General features: G+C 42.2%; 1 protein-coding gene and 1 long non-coding RNA gene across 5 annotated transcripts in view; one reads left to right on the forward strand and one right to left on the reverse strand.

Moving 5' to 3' along the window:
* LOC309713793 (uncharacterized protein) overlaps window positions 1-21,461 on the forward strand; it is a 54,398-nt gene that overhangs the window by 2,999 nt on the left and 29,938 nt on the right. For 3 of the 4 annotated variants that reach the window (XR_014278683.1, XR_014278684.1, XM_082545647.1), the window contains one exon: window positions 2,117-2,713. Coding sequence is in view for 2 of the 4 variants with exons in the window: in XM_082545647.1 (XP_082401773.1) it covers window positions 2,117-2,713 (597 nt within the window). In the remaining 2 variants the exon portion in view is untranslated. Of the gene's footprint in view, window positions 1-2,116; window positions 2,714-4,082; window positions 5,186-21,461 lie in introns of those variants that run through there. The other variant, XM_082545649.1, reaches the window with a different exon arrangement.
* LOC309713820 lies at window positions 19,553-20,376 on the reverse strand. Its single transcript, XR_014278692.1, has 2 exons — window positions 19,984-20,376; window positions 19,553-19,905 (listed from the first exon to the last, which is right to left on the reverse strand). It is a non-coding gene; the product is annotated as an uncharacterized lncRNA (long non-coding RNA).

The raw sequence follows: 21,461 nt of genomic DNA on the forward strand, positions 1-21,461 counted from the left end.
ACCTACAACACATACATTAAACCTAACAGTTTTTTCATCACCCCAAAAAATACACGTTCAAAGCACCACAACAGCAGCCCGATATCAGACAGAAGCTCTCAGCTGAGCTCTGTAGAGTGGGCAATTATAATGAAGCTTCATTATAATTTGTAGATTCAAGCTGCTCTTCATATTTTTGGCCAGCAGATGTCACCAAAGAGGACTGTGTTGAAAAGCTTTGAGTAATGAACCTTTTTCAATACAAGCTTCAGTGTTTCAGAAAGCTTCATTTGGCCATCACTGATATAAATAATATTATAGAAATGATCAGAGGAGGCAAAAGTACATTTACTCTATACTTAAGTAGAAGTACAGATGCTCTATTGACGACTCTGCAATAGTCGGTCTCATCACTGATGGGGATGACAAGGAGTACAGAGAACTGACCAAAGGTTTTGTTGACTGGTGCCAGCAGAACTACCTCCAGATCAACACTAGTAAAACCAAGGAGCTGGTGGTAGACTTCCGCAGGCACAAACATCCCCCACTGCAACCACTCAACATTCAAGGTATGGACATTGAGACTGTGGACAGCTACGGGTACCTTGGTGTTCATCTGAACAATAAACTGGACAGGTCTCATAATTCAGACGCCCTCTACAGGAAAGGGCAGAGCTCTGTTCTAGGATGCCCTCTGGACCCAGTAGTGGTGGTGAGTGACAGGAGAATGGTGGCTAAGCTGTCATTCCTGTTGGACAACATCTCCCACCCCATGCAGGAGACTCTGACGGCACTGAGCAGCTCCTTCAGTGGCTGCGGCACCTACGATGTGGGACGGAGAGATTTCGCAGGTCTTTCCTCCCCACTGCTGTCAGACTCCACAAGAAAGACTTTTGCAGCTGATTTGCAGCAGTTGTACTTTTGTATTTTCTTATTCAGTTGTATATAGCATTTGTATTCTATTTTATTCTATTCTATTATTCTATTGTATTTTATTTCATTTTATTGCATTCCAGTGTTTTCTAATTTCTGCTACATAACTTTGCACTTTTGCTGTAACGAAACAAATTTCCCACCTGTGGGACTAATAAAGGTCATCTTATCTTATCTAACTGTGACATGAGCACCACAGTCACTGTGCACCAGTCACACACTGTTCTTTACTTTAAATCCATCACAGTTCAGCAAACGAACCTGTTTATCCTGCACTAACCTGCAGAGGATCTTCATGCAGTCTTTAAATAACACAGTTAATCTGCCTCAGATTGTTTTGCAGCATCTTTCACAACCTGAAAAAACATAATGTCACATGTACAGACCCAATATCTGATTTCAACACATGAGGACTTACATGTAAGCTTTAATCTGCAGTTGATCAAATCCCACTGAGCAGTCCTTCCCTTTAAATCTAACCTCTCTTCTTCCTCTCCTGTCCTGTGTGTCTTATCTTTCTCCATCTCTGAGTGAAGTTAGCTCTCTTTCTTTTCTCTCCCTGTGATGTACAGCAGCTGGACCTTTAGCCAGCAACACACTGTGAGACAAACTGCACACAAACAGTTTGTGTGTTTGCTGATGTTTGTTGATAGAAACGCTGCATTTGAAATTACCTGTTTGTTCAGGTGCTGTGCAAAAAAGAAGGAAGAACAACGTCTCACTTTAACTCCTGGCTATGACTCACAGTTTTGCCTCTTTCATCTCTTTTTATGTTTCATACCCTGGTGATTAGTACACGATCAGGATTGTCTTTCATGTGTTACTTTTCAGGCTCAAATCAGTTTGATATTTGATGCCCTTAGTGATGAAATAACTCCCCTCAAATTCCTAAAAACAAAAGTAAAAAATCTGTTTTGTAAATGCAACAAAATACAGATTTGTTTTGTAATGTGGGGAGTAAAAGTAAGGAAAATAAGGAAAAAATATTTTAAAGTGTTTAAACATTCATAAATTATTTTTAACACCAGGTTGGATGTAATGTGTTAGAACTACCAGCAGGTGGGGATAAGAGACCTTTAAGGTGTTTGGTGCCACGCTCCACCTTCAGGTTTAAAACTAGTGTTAATGGAGGGAGTTTGAAGGTTGAGTTTGTTCCACGACTGCATTTCACTCACTGCCTCTGTTTGTATCTCTGTCACTGCAGGACCAACATGGAGCGAGAAGTCAGCGCTCTCAGGAGGCCGACAAACCTCACAAAAGAAAGGGAGAGAAAACATACACCTGTGATGAGTGTGGGAAGGATTTTACTGAGAAGTCTACACTAAAACGTCATCAGGTCATCCACACTGGAGAGAAACCGTTCAGCTGTGAGTTGTGTGGAAAGTCTTTTTCCTGGAAGCGTTCCCTGAAAAATCACCAACTCATCCACAGTGGAGTTAAAGCGTACAGCTGTGATCAGTGTGGCAGAGCTTTTACTCACAGTAGCAGCTTACAGAATCATCTAGTTACCCACTCTGGAATTAAGGCATACAGCTGTGACTTTTGTGGAAAAACCTTCAGCCAGATAGAGAGCCGAAATATACACCTACGCATTCACACTGGACATGATGTGTACTGCTGTGATCAGTGTGGCAAACAGTTTATAACCAACACGCATTTACAACAACACATGTTGACCCACTCGGAGGAGAGACCTTATAAATGTGACCTGTGTGAGAAGACTTTTAAAGCTCCACATCACCTGAGACGACACCAACAGATCCACACCAGAAAGAGACTCTCCAAGTGCAGTTACTGTGAGGTATGTATTTATATTTTTATCTTGTCATTTTAGCCTGACTGTTTGGAACAACTCTGCTCATTAAACTGTGTTAGCATGTTAGCAATTCTACTGCATGGAAAAGCAGCTCTGAGTGATTATTCAAATTTACATTTCAGTTATGATTTTTGTTTACACGATCATGAAAAACTAAAAGTGCTGAAAATTGATAATTCATGTGTTATTTAACGTTTCCTGGTATATCATAACATGGTTTTTATTTCCGCATAGATGGCATTTTGTTTACAGCGGCTCGTTCCTCTGTCAGGTGTACATGGAATAAAATAAAACACAAATGAAAATAAGTACAAAACCAAACATTCAGTAATCTTCTATTATGGTTAACAAAGTTGTATCGGTTTTGTAATATTGTAGCAGTAGTATCATTGCTTGTTTTTAACTTTAGTACTTTTAGACACTAGTGTTAAAATACTAATTTAATGTTATAATTGCAGTGTCATGGGGGTAGTAGTGTTTTTGTTGTCCCAGTCAGCTGAGTGCTTTAAATGCACAGTTACAGTGTCATTAATGCAGTATTGTCAGAATCAGAATTTATTGATCCTACGGGAAATTATGTTGGTTACAGTGCTCCAGTACAAGCAGTAGCAAAAACAGACAACACAAGAAGAAAGAAATAGCACAATATACACACACACACACACTATTGCCACAAGCAGGAATGACTTTCTGTGCCATTCAGGGGTGCTCTTTGGTAATGTCAGTCTCTCATTGAACGTGCTCCTGTGGCTAGCAAGCATGTCATGGAGTGGGTGGGAGGAATTATCAATTCAATTTCAATTAGATTAATCAGATATTAATAACACATATGATTCAGTGCAGAGAGGTCTATTAATATATAGTGAGTGAGAAAGGGGACTGGAAGGGGAAAACGCAATGCATTATGGGAATCCAACATTGTCTTTATCCTGGATAACATTCACCTCTCCGACACTACCCTAAGGGAGTCCAGCTCCATCCCAACAACATTGCTGGCCTTGCAGCAACTGTAACATGCGCTGGTTGGCGCATGCACACAATTTTTTTTTTTTTAATTTTAAATTAGTATTATTGCAGTGTTACATTAGTAGTTTAGCACTGTGTTGGTAGCCTTTAAATTACCCTGAAAATATTAGTGTGGTAGTACTTCAGTGTAACTCAGATGTTACTGTAACATGAAATAAGTATTACTGTAGTATTATGGTGGTAGTATTGTAGTTATTGCAGCCCAGTAAACTGAGCATGTTAACTGAAACAGTAATTGGACGTCTGCAGAGATGTTCTTTAGTTCAGGCAACGTTCAGGATAAAAATGTTGAAGGACTGACTTACACTGTCTTTGTGTCTTTGTTTAGAAGCAGAGCGACACAGATGGATCCAGTTCTCAACCCTGTCATCACTGTGGTGGTGGAAAAGACTTTTTTTGCGACCTTTGTGGAAAAACTTACATTCGAAAAGACGGGCTTCAAGAACATCAGCGTAAACACACTGGAGATAAAATGATAAAATGCAAAGAATGTGGGAGAAGCTTCACCAGATTAAGGGACTTAAAACATCATGAACTCATTCACAGTGGGGTTAAAAAGCACCTCTGTGATCAGTGTGGGTCATCCTTCATCACTGCAGGCAACCTTAAAACACACAAACGAGTCCACACAGGAGAGAAACCGTACAAGTGCAGATACTGTGACAAAAGCTTCTCACAATCAGCTAATCGTAACTATCCTGAACGTGCACACATGGAAGGAAACTACAGCTGTGACCAGTGTGACAAGAGCTTCAGGAATCTCAGTTCATACTCCAGACACAAACGATCCCACGTTACTAATAAACTGTTTCACTGTTACCAATGTGCCACCACATTCACTAAATTATCTGCTCTGTGCAAACATCAGCGTGATCACTCAGGGCTGAAATCACTCCCATCACTGTGAATCTGCAGAGACAGAAAGATCCTCTTCTAATTTCAGTGTCAGAGTTAAAACCCTTGAGATCAGGCTCCAAAGAGTTCATCAAAGCTATCCAAGTTACATGGTTTATTAAAATAATCACATTACAGCATTTACATTCATGTTAGACTACTTTTAATTAACTGCTTTAGCCCACAATGAAAAAAAACAACCCATTTTGTTCATGACCTGTGTAGGATCATGAACAAAACTAACTCGGGATCTCGCAAAAGTTTCATACATCTCCGAAAACATCGGAGCACTTTTGCAAGTATGTGATGTCCTGTAAACCGAGCAGATATCTGACGTTTGCACAACTACATTCACGCCTCAAAATATCTTAAAAGTGTATTTTCTGACCCAGAAAGAGTAATATTACAACTAAGTAGCTGCTGCCATTGTTGGAATTCAACTTTTGTTGAAACGTTTCTGAAAGGTTGCAGATCTGGAACCACTCTTTCCTCTGGCAGGTCTGCCATCTGTTGTTGGCTGGGTTTTCCTCCATTCAGTTTACAGAATAAACATTTTGCACAGTTGAAACTCCATTTGTTATCCGAAACTTTCTTTCTAAAACAATATCTGGGAAACATGCTCTTTGGCCATTCTTCTCGAGAATCTCATTTGCCTTTGTTCTCTATTTTTCTCTCAGTTTAAATGAAAAAGTTTGAATCAGAAATTTAATGTTAGCTGGCATGCTTAACTCCTGCAAATACTGCAGTTCCTCCATAGCATTGCAACACTCCTGACTATATAGTCAAGTCCAGTCAAGTCAAATGTATTTATATAGCACATTGAAAACAGCAACTGTTGACCAAGGGGCTGTACATTTAAGATCATCAAAAGAGATAAAAACATAGGACGACATGATAAAAGTTAAAAGGAATCATAAAATTAGAAGATTTGAGTAAGAAGTAAGATAAAAGTAGTACAAACTCATCCTGATTTAAAAGCCAAGGAATAAAAGTGGGTTTTTTAGATGGGTTTAAAAAGTGTCCAGTGTTGGAGAGGTCCTGATGTGAAGTTTGTTCCACAATTTAAAAGCAGTCACAGCAACGGCCCGGTCTCCTCTGTGTTTAATCTGGACCTCAGGACAGCTGAGAGCATCCACAGACCTCAGTGATCTTACAGGAGTGTACCAATTTAAAAGATCAGAAAGGTTGTTTTTTTCCTGCCTTGTTTGGTATCATTGTTTTTAGTTCAAACTCACGTGTCTAAATATAGTTATTGTTGTACTAACACAAGATTCCTGAAATCACATAAAAAAAACATAAAACCTAGCAGTATTTTTTTTTTACTGTAAAAACCACAGACATGTTCAGTAAATTATTTTAGAACTTGAAATGCAAATATAAATTGTACACTTTTAAAACTTATGCACACATTGTGTAAATATATACAGTTATTTATCTTAAAATGCAGCCAATGCACACCTGGCATTTTTTTTATTTTATTTTGTACAACCATTTAAAAATATTAGTATAACTAAAATGAGAGAACAAACAGGGGCCCGTTCTTCGTACCTCGCTAAGTAGGTTAGCTGGATTAGATTGTTGACGATTTCGCGTGATCTTGGATCGTTCGGTTCCCCGAAGCTCATCCGGGACTTGCTGCCATAGCAACAGAGCCGTAAGCGTAAACCTGCTCGGGAGCAAACAGGATTAGATCGCGGCCACGCAGGTATGTCCGCTTCATTTATACGAAAGCAACAGCGATATCCCACCACTGTTTCACCATAAATAAATAACATCAATGTAACTAAAGATAGTGCAGCACCTGATCCATTTATTGATTTCACACAGATACATACAGGTCATTTCCTAAAAAAGGGAAATGTACTATTAACATTCTATTACATGTATTTGATTATTACAGATGTAATTCATATTTCAGAGTAGCAATTGCAAATTACTTTGTGTAATCAAGATGAGAGACCACGGCTATAAAAGCGAAGGTGGATTTGGGAAGCCTGTCGCAGCCATGTCCTGTCCGTATACGCGAGCCACCCATTGCGGAAGGTGCAAGATTGATAAGGAGAGTTTTCAGAATTCAGCGTATATTGCGGGATAGTCAGGATCCTTTAGCTCAGTGCGACAGTGTGCTCATTGAGAGATATCGATATTCCCGTGAGGGTATTATTTACTTAACCAACTTGTTGACGAGGGGGTGCAGGACCACCACCTGTCTTTTTTTTGCTCTGCCCTTTTCTTGGTTGCTGTTATGAACAAACAAACAGATTATTTCAGGGTCTCTTTTCAAGAGACTACAAGCAATATAAGTGATAAATATTACCATTCTGTAGAATATTCTTATATTTCACTTTTACTTGTTCCCATGTTCTAGTGGGTCCTGTTGTGGCTCTAATGTGTAAGGGGATATAATATAACATAATATAATATAATGTAATATAATATTGGATAATATAGTGTAATATAATAAATCTACCCTACCGCCTACTGGTGTTGGCCAGAGGGGCCAATGGCGCGATATGGCAGCCTGGCTTCTGTCAGTCTGCCCCAGGGCAGCTGTGGCTACAACTGTAGCTGCCTCCACCAGTGTGTGAATGTGAGAGTGACTGAATAGTGGTATTGTAAAGCGCTTTGGGTGCCTTGAAAAGCGCTATATCAATCCACTCCATTATTATTGTTATTATTAAATCACGAGTTTAATTTGTCAGCAACTTTCTGCCAGCCCTCTCTCCTTGCTTTTGCAGCCTTTGCAGTGTTCCCTTGCGTTCTGATTAAACTCTGAAACTCCTGAAATCCCTCACTTAAGAGTTCTTGCTCTGCTGCCGAAAAATACCGAGCGCTCTCCTTCGACATTTTCGCCGGCCAATCAGAGGGTTGCCGATCAATGTTTCTACTATCGATGCGTAGCCCCTTTTACGACACCCAGTGATCTCACATTACTTCATCCAGCTGTACTAATCGTCAACAGCAGGTGTGTTCGGAGAACCGGATTAGCGAGCTCACGGTTAGCGCGATGATTCGGTCTTGGATGTGTCATTTGATCTTGGATGTAGTAAGCGACGTACGAAGAACGGGCCCCTGGTGTCACAATAAGATGCCCCACAAATTATCTGTGTCTGTCCGCCACAACAAAGAAGAGAACACCACAGGGATAAACTTGCAGGTCTGACAACAGGAGCTTCATCACTTCTCTTTTCCACCTGCAGACTGTGTTTACATTGCCATCTGCCAAAACTACACAACACAACACACCAACTACACACTCCACACTAAACGTCACAAATCTCCCACATCTCAAACCACGTAGTACAAACTCAATTTCTCTGTCTCTCTGGTGTCACTCCCAAAATGTTCCCCTCTTCCTAAACAACCAAATCCCAAATCTATAAAAAATTGGTCGACATAGTACATTTTTCAACCAATAGGAAAGAGGTGGCCTTTTTCTTTCTTTACTGTTTTTCTGCTGTCCTTAGAAAATACTTTTTTTAAAAACATGTGACGAAAGTATTTAGAAAAAGCTTGGCTAATATTTTTTTTTAATCATAACTCTGGTTTTAGTGGCCTGTCATTAACATTTTAAAACCGGTGTATACAATACACCAGACAATTATATCCACGCTCTTTGGTTCTGTCCACCAGTTCAGAAGTTTTGGCGCGAGATATGTGAGGACTTATCAAAGTGTCTGAAATGTAACATTCCAACTTCCCCCTTAGTGTGTTTGTTGGGCAGCTTAGATAATGTCACTTCAGAAAAGAATATAGCCCATATGGTTTTCACTGCCCTATGCATAGCCAAGAAAACAGTCCTCATGAACTGGAAAAATAAAAATAATCTTAATTCTAACCAATATAGAAATTATCTATTAGATTACATTAGTCTTGATACAGCCTCTGCCACCACATCAGATCAATTGCTCTGGGCTCCTTTGATCAGCTCCATCACCTAGTGGGGGTGGGGGGGTCATAGTTTGGTCCCGCCTTCACTGTTGTGATTGGTGTGGGGGTAGGGACAGGCCTAGGGCGTCGGGGGGTTCCCCGGAGGCATCTTCCTTGGGGGGCTCAACGCGGGGTAGCGGTCATGTCCGGTTAGGGGCTCTGTTGGCTCTCAGGTGACTGTTTCCTCGTGGCTGTATGCAGCGGGGCTAGGGGAGGGTCTGTGCTGACGGACGTGGGTTACTGACCTGGTAGCCTGGCTGCCCCTGGGTGGGTCCGGGATGGGCGTGAGGTTCTGGGGGCGCTCCGTCTCTGGGCTGGGGCCCTGGCCGGGCCTCGGGGGCTTGGGTCCTGGTTGGTGTGTTGCCGGGGTTGTGGGCGGGCGGGTGCATGGGGGCCCAGCCCTGGCACAGGGTGCCGCCGGTGCGTCGAGCCACCTGGGGGGCTCTTCAACTGGTGGGGGAGGTTGTCACATCTTGCAGGAGCTTTCCTCTCTTCAGGAACTCTCTCTGCAGGAAGGGGAGATATAGGAGAGGTGGAGGAAGATCTCAGCCTGGGCGTTTACCGTCTTATGTAGTCTGGAAGATGAGTGGATGGTGGGGTGGGTGCAGTTTTCTCTGTGGTGGGGTTGGGTGGACTGTCCCGGGCTCTGTGGGGCCGGGAGGCGCTGCTGCACTGGGCCCCGGTCTGGATGGGCCTGGGCCCCATTTCCCTGGCGGGTCGCGGAGTATGGGGGTGCCTACTGGGGTCAGCGGGGGAGCTGGCCCCAGGGAGGGGTCACTTGCCCCTCCCTTCCTTCCCTCCCCATCTCCAGCTGCCTCCCTCTTCCCGCTCCACCACAACCACCCACACATGCAGGGCCTTGGAGTAGGGGTATATCACCAGGGTGCAGAGGAGGCTAACCCCCCCCCCCCCCCCTCTGTCCCCTCTGTCCCCTTCTGGCTGCCTCTGCCTCAATTTTATCCCACAACTTAGACATTCACATCACTCACACTCTCATTACACATACATATAGGATCTTGGGGGTGTGCACGATACACGGAATCCAAGTTACCATCAGGGTGTACACCTCACCCCTGGCGTCATTGCCCACCTCTCAATTTTAAATACACGTAGACATTGAGGGCTAGCAGGAGGGACTATGCGCTTACCTGCTGCTCTCTGGCAGGTAGCTCCATGCCCTCCTGGGTTTTAAATGCACCTTAGAACACACATGCATCAACACTACAATGAGCGGGTGGAGGGAGGTTTGGAGTCTTCTCTCACCCCCATTCTCTGCGACCTGCTGGAGCGGGGGGGCTAGGAGGAGGAGTTGGCCGTCCGACTGCGGTCTAGAGTGTGGGGCCTCCCTGCTGCTGCGGAGTCGGGGCGGTCTGCCTCTCCCCACCGCAGGGAAAAGGGTAACACCACCTGGGTCTGGGTGCAGTTCCCCCCTCCAGGGGCAAGGGTACCTAGACCCGGTTCGTAGAGTACGCTTGGGGAGTGTGATTGTGTGTACAGCGTCTCTTTATGTCTGTCTGCACGTTGGTTGAGTGTGGAGTAAGTGCATATGAGAGCATGAGGGTGGGAATGGATGTTTGTATCTGTGTGTGCCTGTATGTCTGTGTCTATATGTCAGGTTGGGTATCAGACGCCACCTCTCTGGGGACATCTCAGGCCCTCCAAGGTTTGGAGGCCTATCTCCCCCCACCACCACTTCCCCTGCCAGTGGCGACTCCCTCAGACATCGGTGCGTTGGTGGTTCTTTGTGTCTGGGGATGGGCGTCCAGGTACACGCCGGCTCACTCCTTGGCGGCCGCTTATCGGGGCCTGGAGCCTGGGGCTCGGTCACTCAGGCACAGCTGGCTGCCGGCGGAGCTCACGGGCGCGTCACTGCAACTCCCCCTGGCTTCTGCTCCGCGGCTGCTGAGTGAGCCCTCATCTGGGACTCTCCTCAGCTCTTTCTGGGACAGTGGCGCGGCTGCCCCTCTGTTGGTCTTCCTTGGTCTCTTGTGTTCTGGGGGCCTCTGGATGTCTGGAGTTTTGATCTCCTCCATACCTGCTTCATACCCTGGAGGACGGGGCTGTGGCCCCCCCACACCCTCTAGCAGATCATTACATGAAGGAACCTTTTAAAAAAACAAGCGCGTCCATGCTCACAGGTGTACACACGGGTGATCACACCCACAAACTACACCCTTTTTGGCTCCTACCTCAAAGCACACTGTGTTCTGTTGATCTTATGTGCTGCACAATAATGTTTAATATTTAGTATTTACTGTCATATTCCCATATATCATTGTGATGTTGTTTATTCTATTACTCTTGTTCTCTTCTGCTTGTTTTCTTTTTTCTTTCTCAACAGGTGATCCAGGTGATCGATATATGCATTTTCTTTTTCTTTTTTTTTTCCTGCCCATTCTGTTGGTTTTTGTCTTTTGCCCTTCTCCCCCGTCGTCCCTCTTCTCAGCTGTTTCTCTTTCCCTCTTTCTTTCTCCCCTTCTTTCCTCCAGTCAAGTCTGTCCCATATTCAGCAAGTGAAAATAAAATAAACAATAAAAGGTGAATCAAATGGACCATTATGGCAAGGCTGGGATGGTCAATTTGGTAAAGTAAATCCGTTGGGCATCTTTCTTTGCCTTTAGACAATAATTCTGATGGCAAAAGAGCCAAACGGGACAGGCAAAAAAAACAAAAAAAAAAACAAACAAATGTGTGGAAAAGAATTATAACAACATTGAGGCTTGCCACCCTCTACCCCGAAAAAATGACGGTGACAAACCAGCCATCATTGTGAGATTTGCTAACAGAAAACACAAAACAGCACTGTTAAAACAAGGAAAGAAACTGAAAGGAGCCGATGTCTTCATGAATGAACATCTGATAAAAAGAAATGCGGACATTGCCAGGAAAGCACGTTACTTGAAGAAATAGGGAAAAATTCAGAGTACATGGACCACCAACTGTAAAGTATTCATTAAACTCAATGGAACACCGGAACAAGCCAAAGTGTTGGTCAACAGAAATATGGAGGAGCTGGACAAATACTGAGGTTCAACCTACACTGGAGGCATGAACAGTAGCGGTTTTTTATACGGACGACACGGGCGGTTGCCCGGGGCGGCATCGTGGTGGGGGCGGATTAAAAAATAATAATAATAAATTGCTCGTGCTCATGTTGCCCCGACATCAGACAGCGCATATGGGGAATGTCACAGGCACCGATCGGTTTTCTATCGCCCATTTGCTGGGAGTAAGGGCGCCCTCCGTTTGCGAGGTGCGCCTGCTGCTTGCGGCACAGGGAGGAGAGGGCGGGGGAGTCTCTGGCTGGCTAGAGCGGCATTTAATAACCAACTGGCAAAATAAAACAATAAAAAAAACCAACAAACACGAAAACACGAGACATTATGATACAGACTTATAATTTGCACCGATGTTTTTTCGAAATTCTATAGGCGAAAAGTGAGCGCGAGAGCCCTCGGTGCGCCTGCTTGCTGCTGAAGTCAAAGTAAACTTTATTGACAGCTCCGCTACATACAGTCCAGTATATAGAGAGACGAGACGACGAGGCTCCAGTTACAGCAGTGCAAGTAAACAAACAACAAATATAAGAAGAGTAAGAAAATAAATATGCACTTTAGGACCAGGGGTAAAGGGATCAATAACAATTTAAAATTTATAATTTACAGTTTTATGATCTCACACACAACCTGTCGACAGGGGAGGGGGGCCGGCTGCTTCCAGATAGAGCACATTTCATTCATAATGATGCAAATCCAAGCCCATTATGTATTCATGATTTGAATCCTGGGTTGTGTGAAATCCCAGAAATAAAGCCTACACAAAGGGAATCTGAGAACTAAGGTGTAGGTCTGTTAGGTTATGTTGTGGTGATCCTCGGGTTGGGGGATTTGTGTTCATACTAGTGCAAAATTAAAACCAATGGAAGATGTACAAGAAAAGTTCAAAGCCATCAGGTGCTCAGTTTAGAAAAAATAGAAAAGAAGAAGAGAAACGAGCAAAAGATACAGGTAAGCAGACGTGTGATTGGATGATGGCAGGTCATCCTGAAACAATCAGAGTCAGAATACTTTATTAATCCCTAAGGAAATGTGTGGGTTACAGTTGCTCCAAAAAGAAATGATAAAAATATCAACAGTAACAGACTAAACTCCAAACAATACATTATGTTACAGATTTTAATATTAATTAGTCGTTGTCAATCGTTGATTCGTCCAGTTCTCATTGTATGACGAATTATGATGGCTGTTTGGTAGCCGTTTGCATACAATGCATTCTCTCTCTCTCTTCATATGTGTGTCTGTGTGTGTGTGTGTGTTTCTCTGGCAAAATTCAGTATGGTTCCGACAACAGTTTTATGTTAATGTATAATCCTTAATATGTTTTGTGTCTGTGTGTGGGGGGGGGGTGGGGGCAGAGGGAGTGTTCGCGCCAAACAGGCTAGGACTGCCACTTGGTATGAATACACATTTGACATGACACAACACAACACATGGCACAGTCTAAAAGAACTTCATCTGCATCTGGCAACAATATCACTATAACTCATTGGAATTCTGTTTGTCATAATCTGGAAATAAAATCAACGACATATGTAAGCAGCAATACATGAAAACCACAAGACACACGAAAGCTAGTTTACTGGCACTTTTTACAAAGATTACATTAATTTAAAGATAAACATACGCAGATGCCCAAACCCTAACAACACAAACACTACAAAAATGTATATTAGTACCACCAGATGTTCATATAATTGCATTTAAAAGTGTACAAAAAATTCTCCTGGATGACTGGAAATGAATCCTGGGATATGGTGGGCCACGAAGGATACACCCGACCCATCCTTCAAATCTGGGGAAAAGTAGGACGCATTTGTTGCCACATTTAGACGATGAATTTGGAAAGCCTTCATCACGTCGCTGTGACATAATTGCCTACAAATAGTGCATTGAAGCATCATTCCCCCTGAATTTGGACACAGCCCTCCTCTCCTGGAGCAGCTCACTTTGCTCCGCCCCCTTCTTCTCCATCATTATCTTTTTTGGCATTTGGCAAACAAGGATGTGGTGCTTTGCTGCCACCAACCATCTGGCTTGGAGTGTGGATCAGAATTTGAGCTTATCAAATAATCAAAAATGTTAAAAACCAAACCAAACAAAAAGATAATAAATTCCCCTCTCGCTCCTGCGGGTGGTCTATCCTTCAAGCTCAGGTCCTCTACCAGAGGCCTGGGAGCTTGAGGGTCCTGCACATCCTAGCTGTTCCTAGGACTGCGCTCCTTGGGCAGAGATCTCCGATGTTGTTCCTGGGATCTGCTGGAGCCAAATCTACTGATGCCACAGTAGATTTCACATTACATGAAAAGAATAACAGGGATAGGGCATTTAATTCAAAACTCACATAAAGTACAGACTTACATTGATCAGTATTATAATTATGTACAAATATACACAGATGCATCAAAGAATACAGCCAGTCAAACCGGGGTAGCATTTGTTGTCCCTGAAAAGGATCAATGATGGACAGTTTACAGTGTAGCCACTGTGAGTACAAGAAAACAATTATTACAATATAATGTGTTAAATTTGCTTAGATGAGAGTGTCCACCAGTAGATCAGAGAAATAGGGAAGGATTTGTCTGTGTGTTTTAGTTTGGCTTAGCTATAGGCCTGAGAGTGTGTGTAATTTTGTAGAGGCAAAGGAATTTATTGAAACTGGGGGTCTGCCTGTCATAAAAGGAGACAGGAAGCTACAGTGGGGGATGCGGAATCTGATGCTTTAACCTGAATCTAATAAACGGTCATAATTGTTATAAACTTAGAAGTAGGTTTGCAGGAGACTCTCCACCTTATCTGTAAATGTAAGACAACAAGAGGCCAATGGCCCAGTGGATGCAGAGTGGGGGTCTCAGTGTATGTAATATCTTAACTGTGTTTTGTGTGTTGTCTAAAGGAATTTGGTGTAGCTTGGCTGAGGAGATTACTCATATGACCGGCAGGAAGTCACAGATACAGACACACACACAGTGCTTTGACTGTTACGACGCACCCACACCTACACGCACACTCACTCACTTGCACTCACACATACACACAGGTACGTGCACACACAGGCACTCACATGCTCGTGCATACGCACACAGACACAGAGTTTGCACGCGCATTTTTAGCGGTCCGGAGCTGTAGGAGAAACACAAGTTAACTCAGAGACACAAACTGATGCGACAAAACCAGTAAGTAGGTGTACAGCGCACACTGTAGTGTGTAGCACCCAGGAGTATTAGCTTATTACGTACATGTTGGTAAGTTGTCTTGTTGCAACTGACGAACTGAAACAAACGAGCGTGCTTGTGTGTGCAACAGCGCGACAAACATTACCTGTCCTTTTATTAACTGCACAAGTAGTGCTGGTCATAGCTGCTGGCTACCTGTGTAAGGCTGTCATGGGTCTGTAGCTCTGTCACCGTTTTAGGGAACATATTTAGTTTTAAAGTATTTAGAAACATATTTAGTTTTAAAGTATTTAGAAACATATTTCGTTTTAAAGTATTAAGAAACATATTTAGTTTTAAAGTAAGTTACAGGGCTTTTCCTGCCTTTCTGGAGGGATTATATTTCACTAAAAAACGATCTAATATGCATGTCCACATAATAATTATTATAATTATAATATTTTAAAAAACACGCTGTATTTTAAAGAACATACATTAAGAAGCAGATTATATTAGATTTATATTTTAAATAAGACAAAAGTTGGATTTTACAGCAGTAAAATTATTGTATCTCTACAGTTTAAACATGTAATAAGCTTTGCCTCTGCACAGAGTGGATAGTGAAACAAATGGAATCATCATAATGACATTATTTCATATTTATTACTTCCCCCTCCTCATTGCTTTATTATTGTAGCTCTAGTAATAAATAATAATGTAAGGATTCTGGATCAGCACCATGATGCCCATAGTATATACAGTATTCTGAAGAAGGTCTAAAATGTCACTGTGTGTGTTTTATTTTGATGGATTTTTAAAAAAAATATTACTCATGATATAACATTGTCCAGACATGGCTGGTAAGGACATGAGGAGGAAACAGTAGAGCTGTGTGAGGCTACTAAAGGCAGTGCTATAACATTTTTCTGTCATCATTTTATTATAGATTAAGTGCAAGAGTTGTTAGGTGTGGATAATTAGCTTATAGTTTATTGCAATAGAAAGTTGTGCCTTGTTCTCACATAGCAAGTGGAGAGTGATATATGAAATGATGGGATGGAAGGAAGAAGAGAAGCAAAGAGTGATTCACAGGCAGAGCCTAAATTATTTCTCACAGTTTTTTGTTGCCTTATGGTTCCAAGCGCTGTCACCAATCTTTGCATTTTGTTATTATCTCATGACACTTGTTTAATCAGCTACCATCTCTCCTATGGACTTTTTAATGTCTACAGTCTCAGATCAACACAGCCCTGCCCTTCCCATATTAGATTCTTGATGAATGTGTGTTGCTGTTATTCAGCCTGGTTCAATGTGCCCCTTTTTAACTTTGAGCACCCGCCCCTTTAAACCTCTCTGCACAGCCCTGCGTAACACCACTCAGAAAGTAGAGCAGAAGTACTAACAGAGGTTCAGCAAACATTTTACAAGATACACATGATGGGACTTATAGTTGCCTTTTTATGGATTCCAGCTCATTATGGAGTCAGAGCAAATGAAACAACAGAGAGAGCTGCGAAGGAAGCCACAACACATGGGGTAGTTGACCTGGCTATTGACAGAAACAAAGAGTATCATAAGGCAAGAAATCAAGAAAAGATGGCAAAAACAGTGGGAGTAAGAAAGGAGGGGACAGTCATATACTGGGTTGCCTGTGTTGAGCGGGTGGGCATTGCGGCTTTACGCCACCCTGACATGCTTTGCTTTGCTAGTCGACGTTTCAATTCAATCTCCATACCAGTTGGTGGCGGTAATGCACCATTTTGTTATTTGCCAACAATATAAAGAAGAAGAAGCATGCTCCGTGGTGACATGCCGTACGCAGTTTGCACAGACGGAGCTACTTTTTCATCCAAAGCGAGTAAACTAGTGAACTTAGAGGAGAAAACAAACTAAAGTATCGATCATAAACCACTACCAGCGTTTGGATCGATATCTGCATCGATCTGCCCACCCTTGTCTCCTGGATCGTAGCCGAGATCAGCGTGAACCACGTGGGTCTCTGCTCCCTGATCTGTTTCCTGTGTTTGGAAAGAGTTGCAGCTTCATCGCGGAGTTTCTCTCGGTTTGTGGGCTCATCTAAAGGTAAGCACCGAGCTAACTTTACTGTGAGTTCAGTTCATGTTGAGTTTAGCTCCTGAATGAGGTCTTCTGCTGCTCTCCTCGGTGTCTGTTCACAGTTTATTGTGAACACGTTGAGAGAAGAGTGAGAGAGTGTTTGGAGAAAAACACAAACTAACCATTAGCTCAACATGCTACTGGTGTCAACCCAGCCTCCAGTTTGAGAATTACAGTCAAGTCAGCCTCCACCATGTTTTGTGTTTCCTTTGTATTCTAAGTATTACGGCAGGATGCGCGGACACCTAATTTCAAAGTAAAAGGTCGTGAAACCTGATTCCAAAGTAGAGACCAGCTTCGACTGAATTAACAAATTTGTCAAGAACATAAAAAATATTATTTAGTCTTTAGTCAGCTGCTGTGGATGAACACATGAGAGGAAGTGAACTCCTACAAAGTCTCATTTTAATGAGTCTGGCTGTTGTAAAGTGATGCACAGGAAGATGTTAACAAAAACTAATGAAACAGAGATGAAAGTAAACAGTGTTCATATTTGAAAGCACAGAGAATAAAATATATTGTGGTGGTTAATGTGCAGCTCTTGGTGATTTGGTGAAATCATGTTTTAATCATGTTGTGGATTGAATGTTGGGTTTTATTTTATTTTGTCTACAGAAGTTTTTCCCACCTGTGATCGTTCAGATTGATCTGTTGGGTTGACTTGAATCATGTGAAGGTTTAAAGCTGCACTTCCCCCAAAAAGAATAAAGTATAATCGTGAAGAATGTAAAAATGTCTTCCTGTGTCAAACACAGCTGCAGTCAAAGCAGGAAGGAAAGCACTTAAACCACTGATCAAAGCTCATTAATCAAAGACCATCAGTACTGTGGGAAATATAAATGTTGCAATATTTAAATAAGTGCCATATTAATCAAGAGGCGATAGAAGGTTTAAACTGGAAGTCATTTAAAGTAGTGTTTTGCTTGTAACTGCATACGTGCCTGCGCAGATTAGAACAGGATGTACTCAGGATTAGAGCAGGGCGATATGACCAAAAATATTTATCACGATATACATTTGAAAATTTGCGATAACGATATAACTGACAATATAATTGACACTAGACAAAATGCTTTACAACTCCACATCTTTATTAGTGCAAAAAAAACATCAATGTATTTTCACTTAAACAAGCAGCTGTTTTTTTTTTTTTATGTGCATTAAAGTTATATAAAATGTAACAGTGCAAATTCCTTGTTGACAGTTTAACCAAAAGGCATTTCCAGTGGAAACTGGCCGACATATCCTCAGCATAACCATGTATAATATCCACAAAACTTAAAAAGAGGTTATACACACACAATACGGTAACATTATGTTGAAGCACAGTACGTATCACTCCGCGAGGCTCCTGCCTACGACAGCCGTATTGCTCCGACAATCCATCAAGCGGTGTGGCTTCGTAGCATAGCAAAGTCGTACTGAAACATTTGACAGATTTTCGAGCACCGTGTACATAAAATCGTTTCCAGGTCAGTAAACACAACCAGAATTCCTACATAAGGCACACAGGATTATAATGGACACTGTCGATTTTCAGAAAAATCAAAGGATTGATTTTAAGTGTGCCGTATTTTCCAAACAACACTGTAATAACGGCGGCCCGCTAGCATGCGCTACCAAAAATAGTGCTTTGTTGTGTATCTGACGGACGAAAGCTAAACCAGTTCCACACCACTGAAGTTGCAGCATTTTTACAAACCAATTCTGGTTCATCCATTTCATTTAACGATCCACTTTCGCTCTTCTCATTCTGCGTCGCCGCCATGTGCGTATGTAATCACAGGCACTGCGCATGCGCATTTTACCCATATTCTATCGCGATATTTCATTTTCCTATCGTTGCCCAAAATTACACCGGTATTACCGTGAACGGTATGATATGGCCCAGCCCTACTGAGGATGTGTCATATACGATCATGGGGCCTCACAACGAGAAACAGGAAACAGATGGGGATGAGAGAGTGTTGAAACCGTTAGTGAGGAACGAACATCAATACAATAAAAGGAGTTGCAGACAACTGTAACTCATAGGGATGGGTATTGATAAGATTTTAACGATTTCGATTCCATTTTCGATTCTGTTTAACGATTCGATTCTTTATCGATTCTCTTATCAATTCTTTTTTTTTTTTTTAAAAAGGAGAACACTAAGGTCGATTAGCTCAGAGCTTTGTTTTATATCTTCTCTTTGAACAAGATAGAAATTTAGGAGTAACATGGCCTTACAAACCCAACAGTGAGATCTTGAGAGATCCAGCCTACGGCTCTTCAATGGGGTGTCACAGGGTCCCCAGGAAAAAAAAATTGTAAATGTAAAATAATAAAATAAATATTCTTGTGAGACATATCACATATTGACGGGGTCGGGTTATGTTAAAAAGTATAAATTGTTATACTTTGTTCATTGGTTCAAAGGTACCCCACACTTCTTTTTTTGTTTGCTTGTTTGTTCTGGTGTATTTTTCATTTGAACTGTTACTCTGCCAGAGTACTCATATTTACAAGATGGCATTGAACGCCCCATTGGTGTATCAGGAAAACTATTTTGTACGTATGTTCCTTGAAGGGGATTGAAGTCGTTCTTTTTTCCACCGCAGCGAAGGGCTAGGAGTAGGAGAGGAGCTGCTGTATGTTTTTGTTATCGAATCGATCTGATTGTGAAATAAAGCATATGCAGTGAGAAAGCAACTCCAGGAGTCATCCCTGCCTTAAAGCTGCAACATTCTTCTGTAGCAATAACAAAGTATAACATAAATTGTTCTGTGGCAATTACACAAGAATATCCAGTAATGTCCCTGCCTACAATTAAACACATTCACTTACCAAAAATCAGGGGCATCTGCTGTGGCAAATGGGTGCAAGCCTTTGACCACAAACTTAGACACTGCTCGGTGACATTAGTCTATCCTGGCCTGAAAGGAGACGCTACCGGTAGACTGCAGCGAGAACTGTCAGCGAGCGCCAGCCAGACTCTGTCTGTCTCTCTCATCATGGTCACCTACATGTACAGTAATGGCAGGTCTTGTAATAAGGCAGATTGCGCTAACATAATATGCACTGTTAGTTGATTATTTACCTGCCGCATTAACGGGAGAGGACGTGCAAACGTTAGCGCTGCTGCTGGGTTGAGAGTCACGAGTCCGGAGCGGAATTAAAAACGCGTGTCATCGCGTGTTTTGTGAGCAAATGCTTTTGCATATTCGTAGTGTTTCCTCCCTTAAATGAAATATCTACTTTGCAAGTTGCCCTGTTGTCATCGGTTCTCATAAAGTATAATCAAACTTTTGAGCGTTTGAGCCGCTTAGGCGCCATGTTTCCTGCCAGGTAAATGACGCTCCGCAACGTGGTGACGTCATTCGGGGCGACTGGAATCGATAAGGGAATCGTTTGCAAAAATGGCAAACGATTCCAAGGAATTGAAACAGTGGGAACCGGTTCTCAACAAGAACCGGTTTTCGATACCCATCCCTAGTAACTCACCATCAAATAGGACTTTCTGGCCCTGTCATAGTAAAGGGCTGCTTAGAATATTAGAGCCAATGTCACAAAGTTCCTCCTGAAGTATAAGTGAGTGAGAGAGTTTCCTCACTTTGCAGCACAACACGTCTCACAAGATTTCTACAAGCAATCAGAGTGAAATTTGTACTTTGTGTTGTCAGATGAACATATGAGACACTTTGACTCTTCAGTGCAGTGTGGAGCCTAACAAAGATCTGTTTTGTGTCCCAGCTGATCAGCAGGAGGAGAAGAGTCTGACGGAGCAGCAGAGGAACATTTTCAGCCATCTGGACTCAGCTGAGTCACTACAGAGGAAACAATGAGCTCAACACAGGAGGTGAGGAAAATATCACAGTTTCACCAAATAATCAGTCACGTCTAAAACTCTCATCCTCCCAACCTGTTATATGACTGTGTTGTATTTTAGTATATATACAATCACACAGTTAGTTTGTCTCAGATTGTTTTGCAGCATCTTTCAGTTTATGAAAAAACATAATGTCACATGTACAGACCCAATATCTGATGTCAACACATGAGGACTTACATGTAAGCTTTAATCTCCAGTTGATCAAATCCCACTGAGCAGTCCTTCCCTTTAAATCTAACCTCTCTTCTTCCTCTCCTGTCCTGTGTGTCTTATCTTTCTCCATCTCTGAGTGAAGTTAGCTCTCTTTCTTTTCTCTCCCTGTGATGTACAGCAGCTGGACCTTTAGCCAGCAACACACTGTGAGACAAACTGCACACGAACAGTTTGTGTGTTTGCTGATGTTTGTTGATAGAAACGCTGCATTTGAAATTACCTGTTTGTTCAGGTGCTGTGCAAAAAAGAAAGAAGAACAACGTCTCACTTTAACTCCTGACTATGACTCACAGTTTTGCCTCTTTCATCTCTTTTTATGTTTCATACCCTGGTGATTAGTACACGATCAGGATTGTCTTTCATGTGTTACTTTTCAGGCTCAAATCAGTTTGATGCCCTTAGTGATGAAATAACTCCCCTCAAATTTCTCAAACCAAAAGTAAAAAGTCTGTTTTGAAAATATAATGAGTAGA

This window comes from Aulonocara stuartgranti, assembly GCF_965226115.1.
Source record: "Aulonocara stuartgranti genome assembly, chromosome: 9".
Taxonomy (NCBI): Eukaryota; Metazoa; Chordata; class Actinopteri; order Cichliformes; family Cichlidae; genus Aulonocara; species Aulonocara stuartgranti.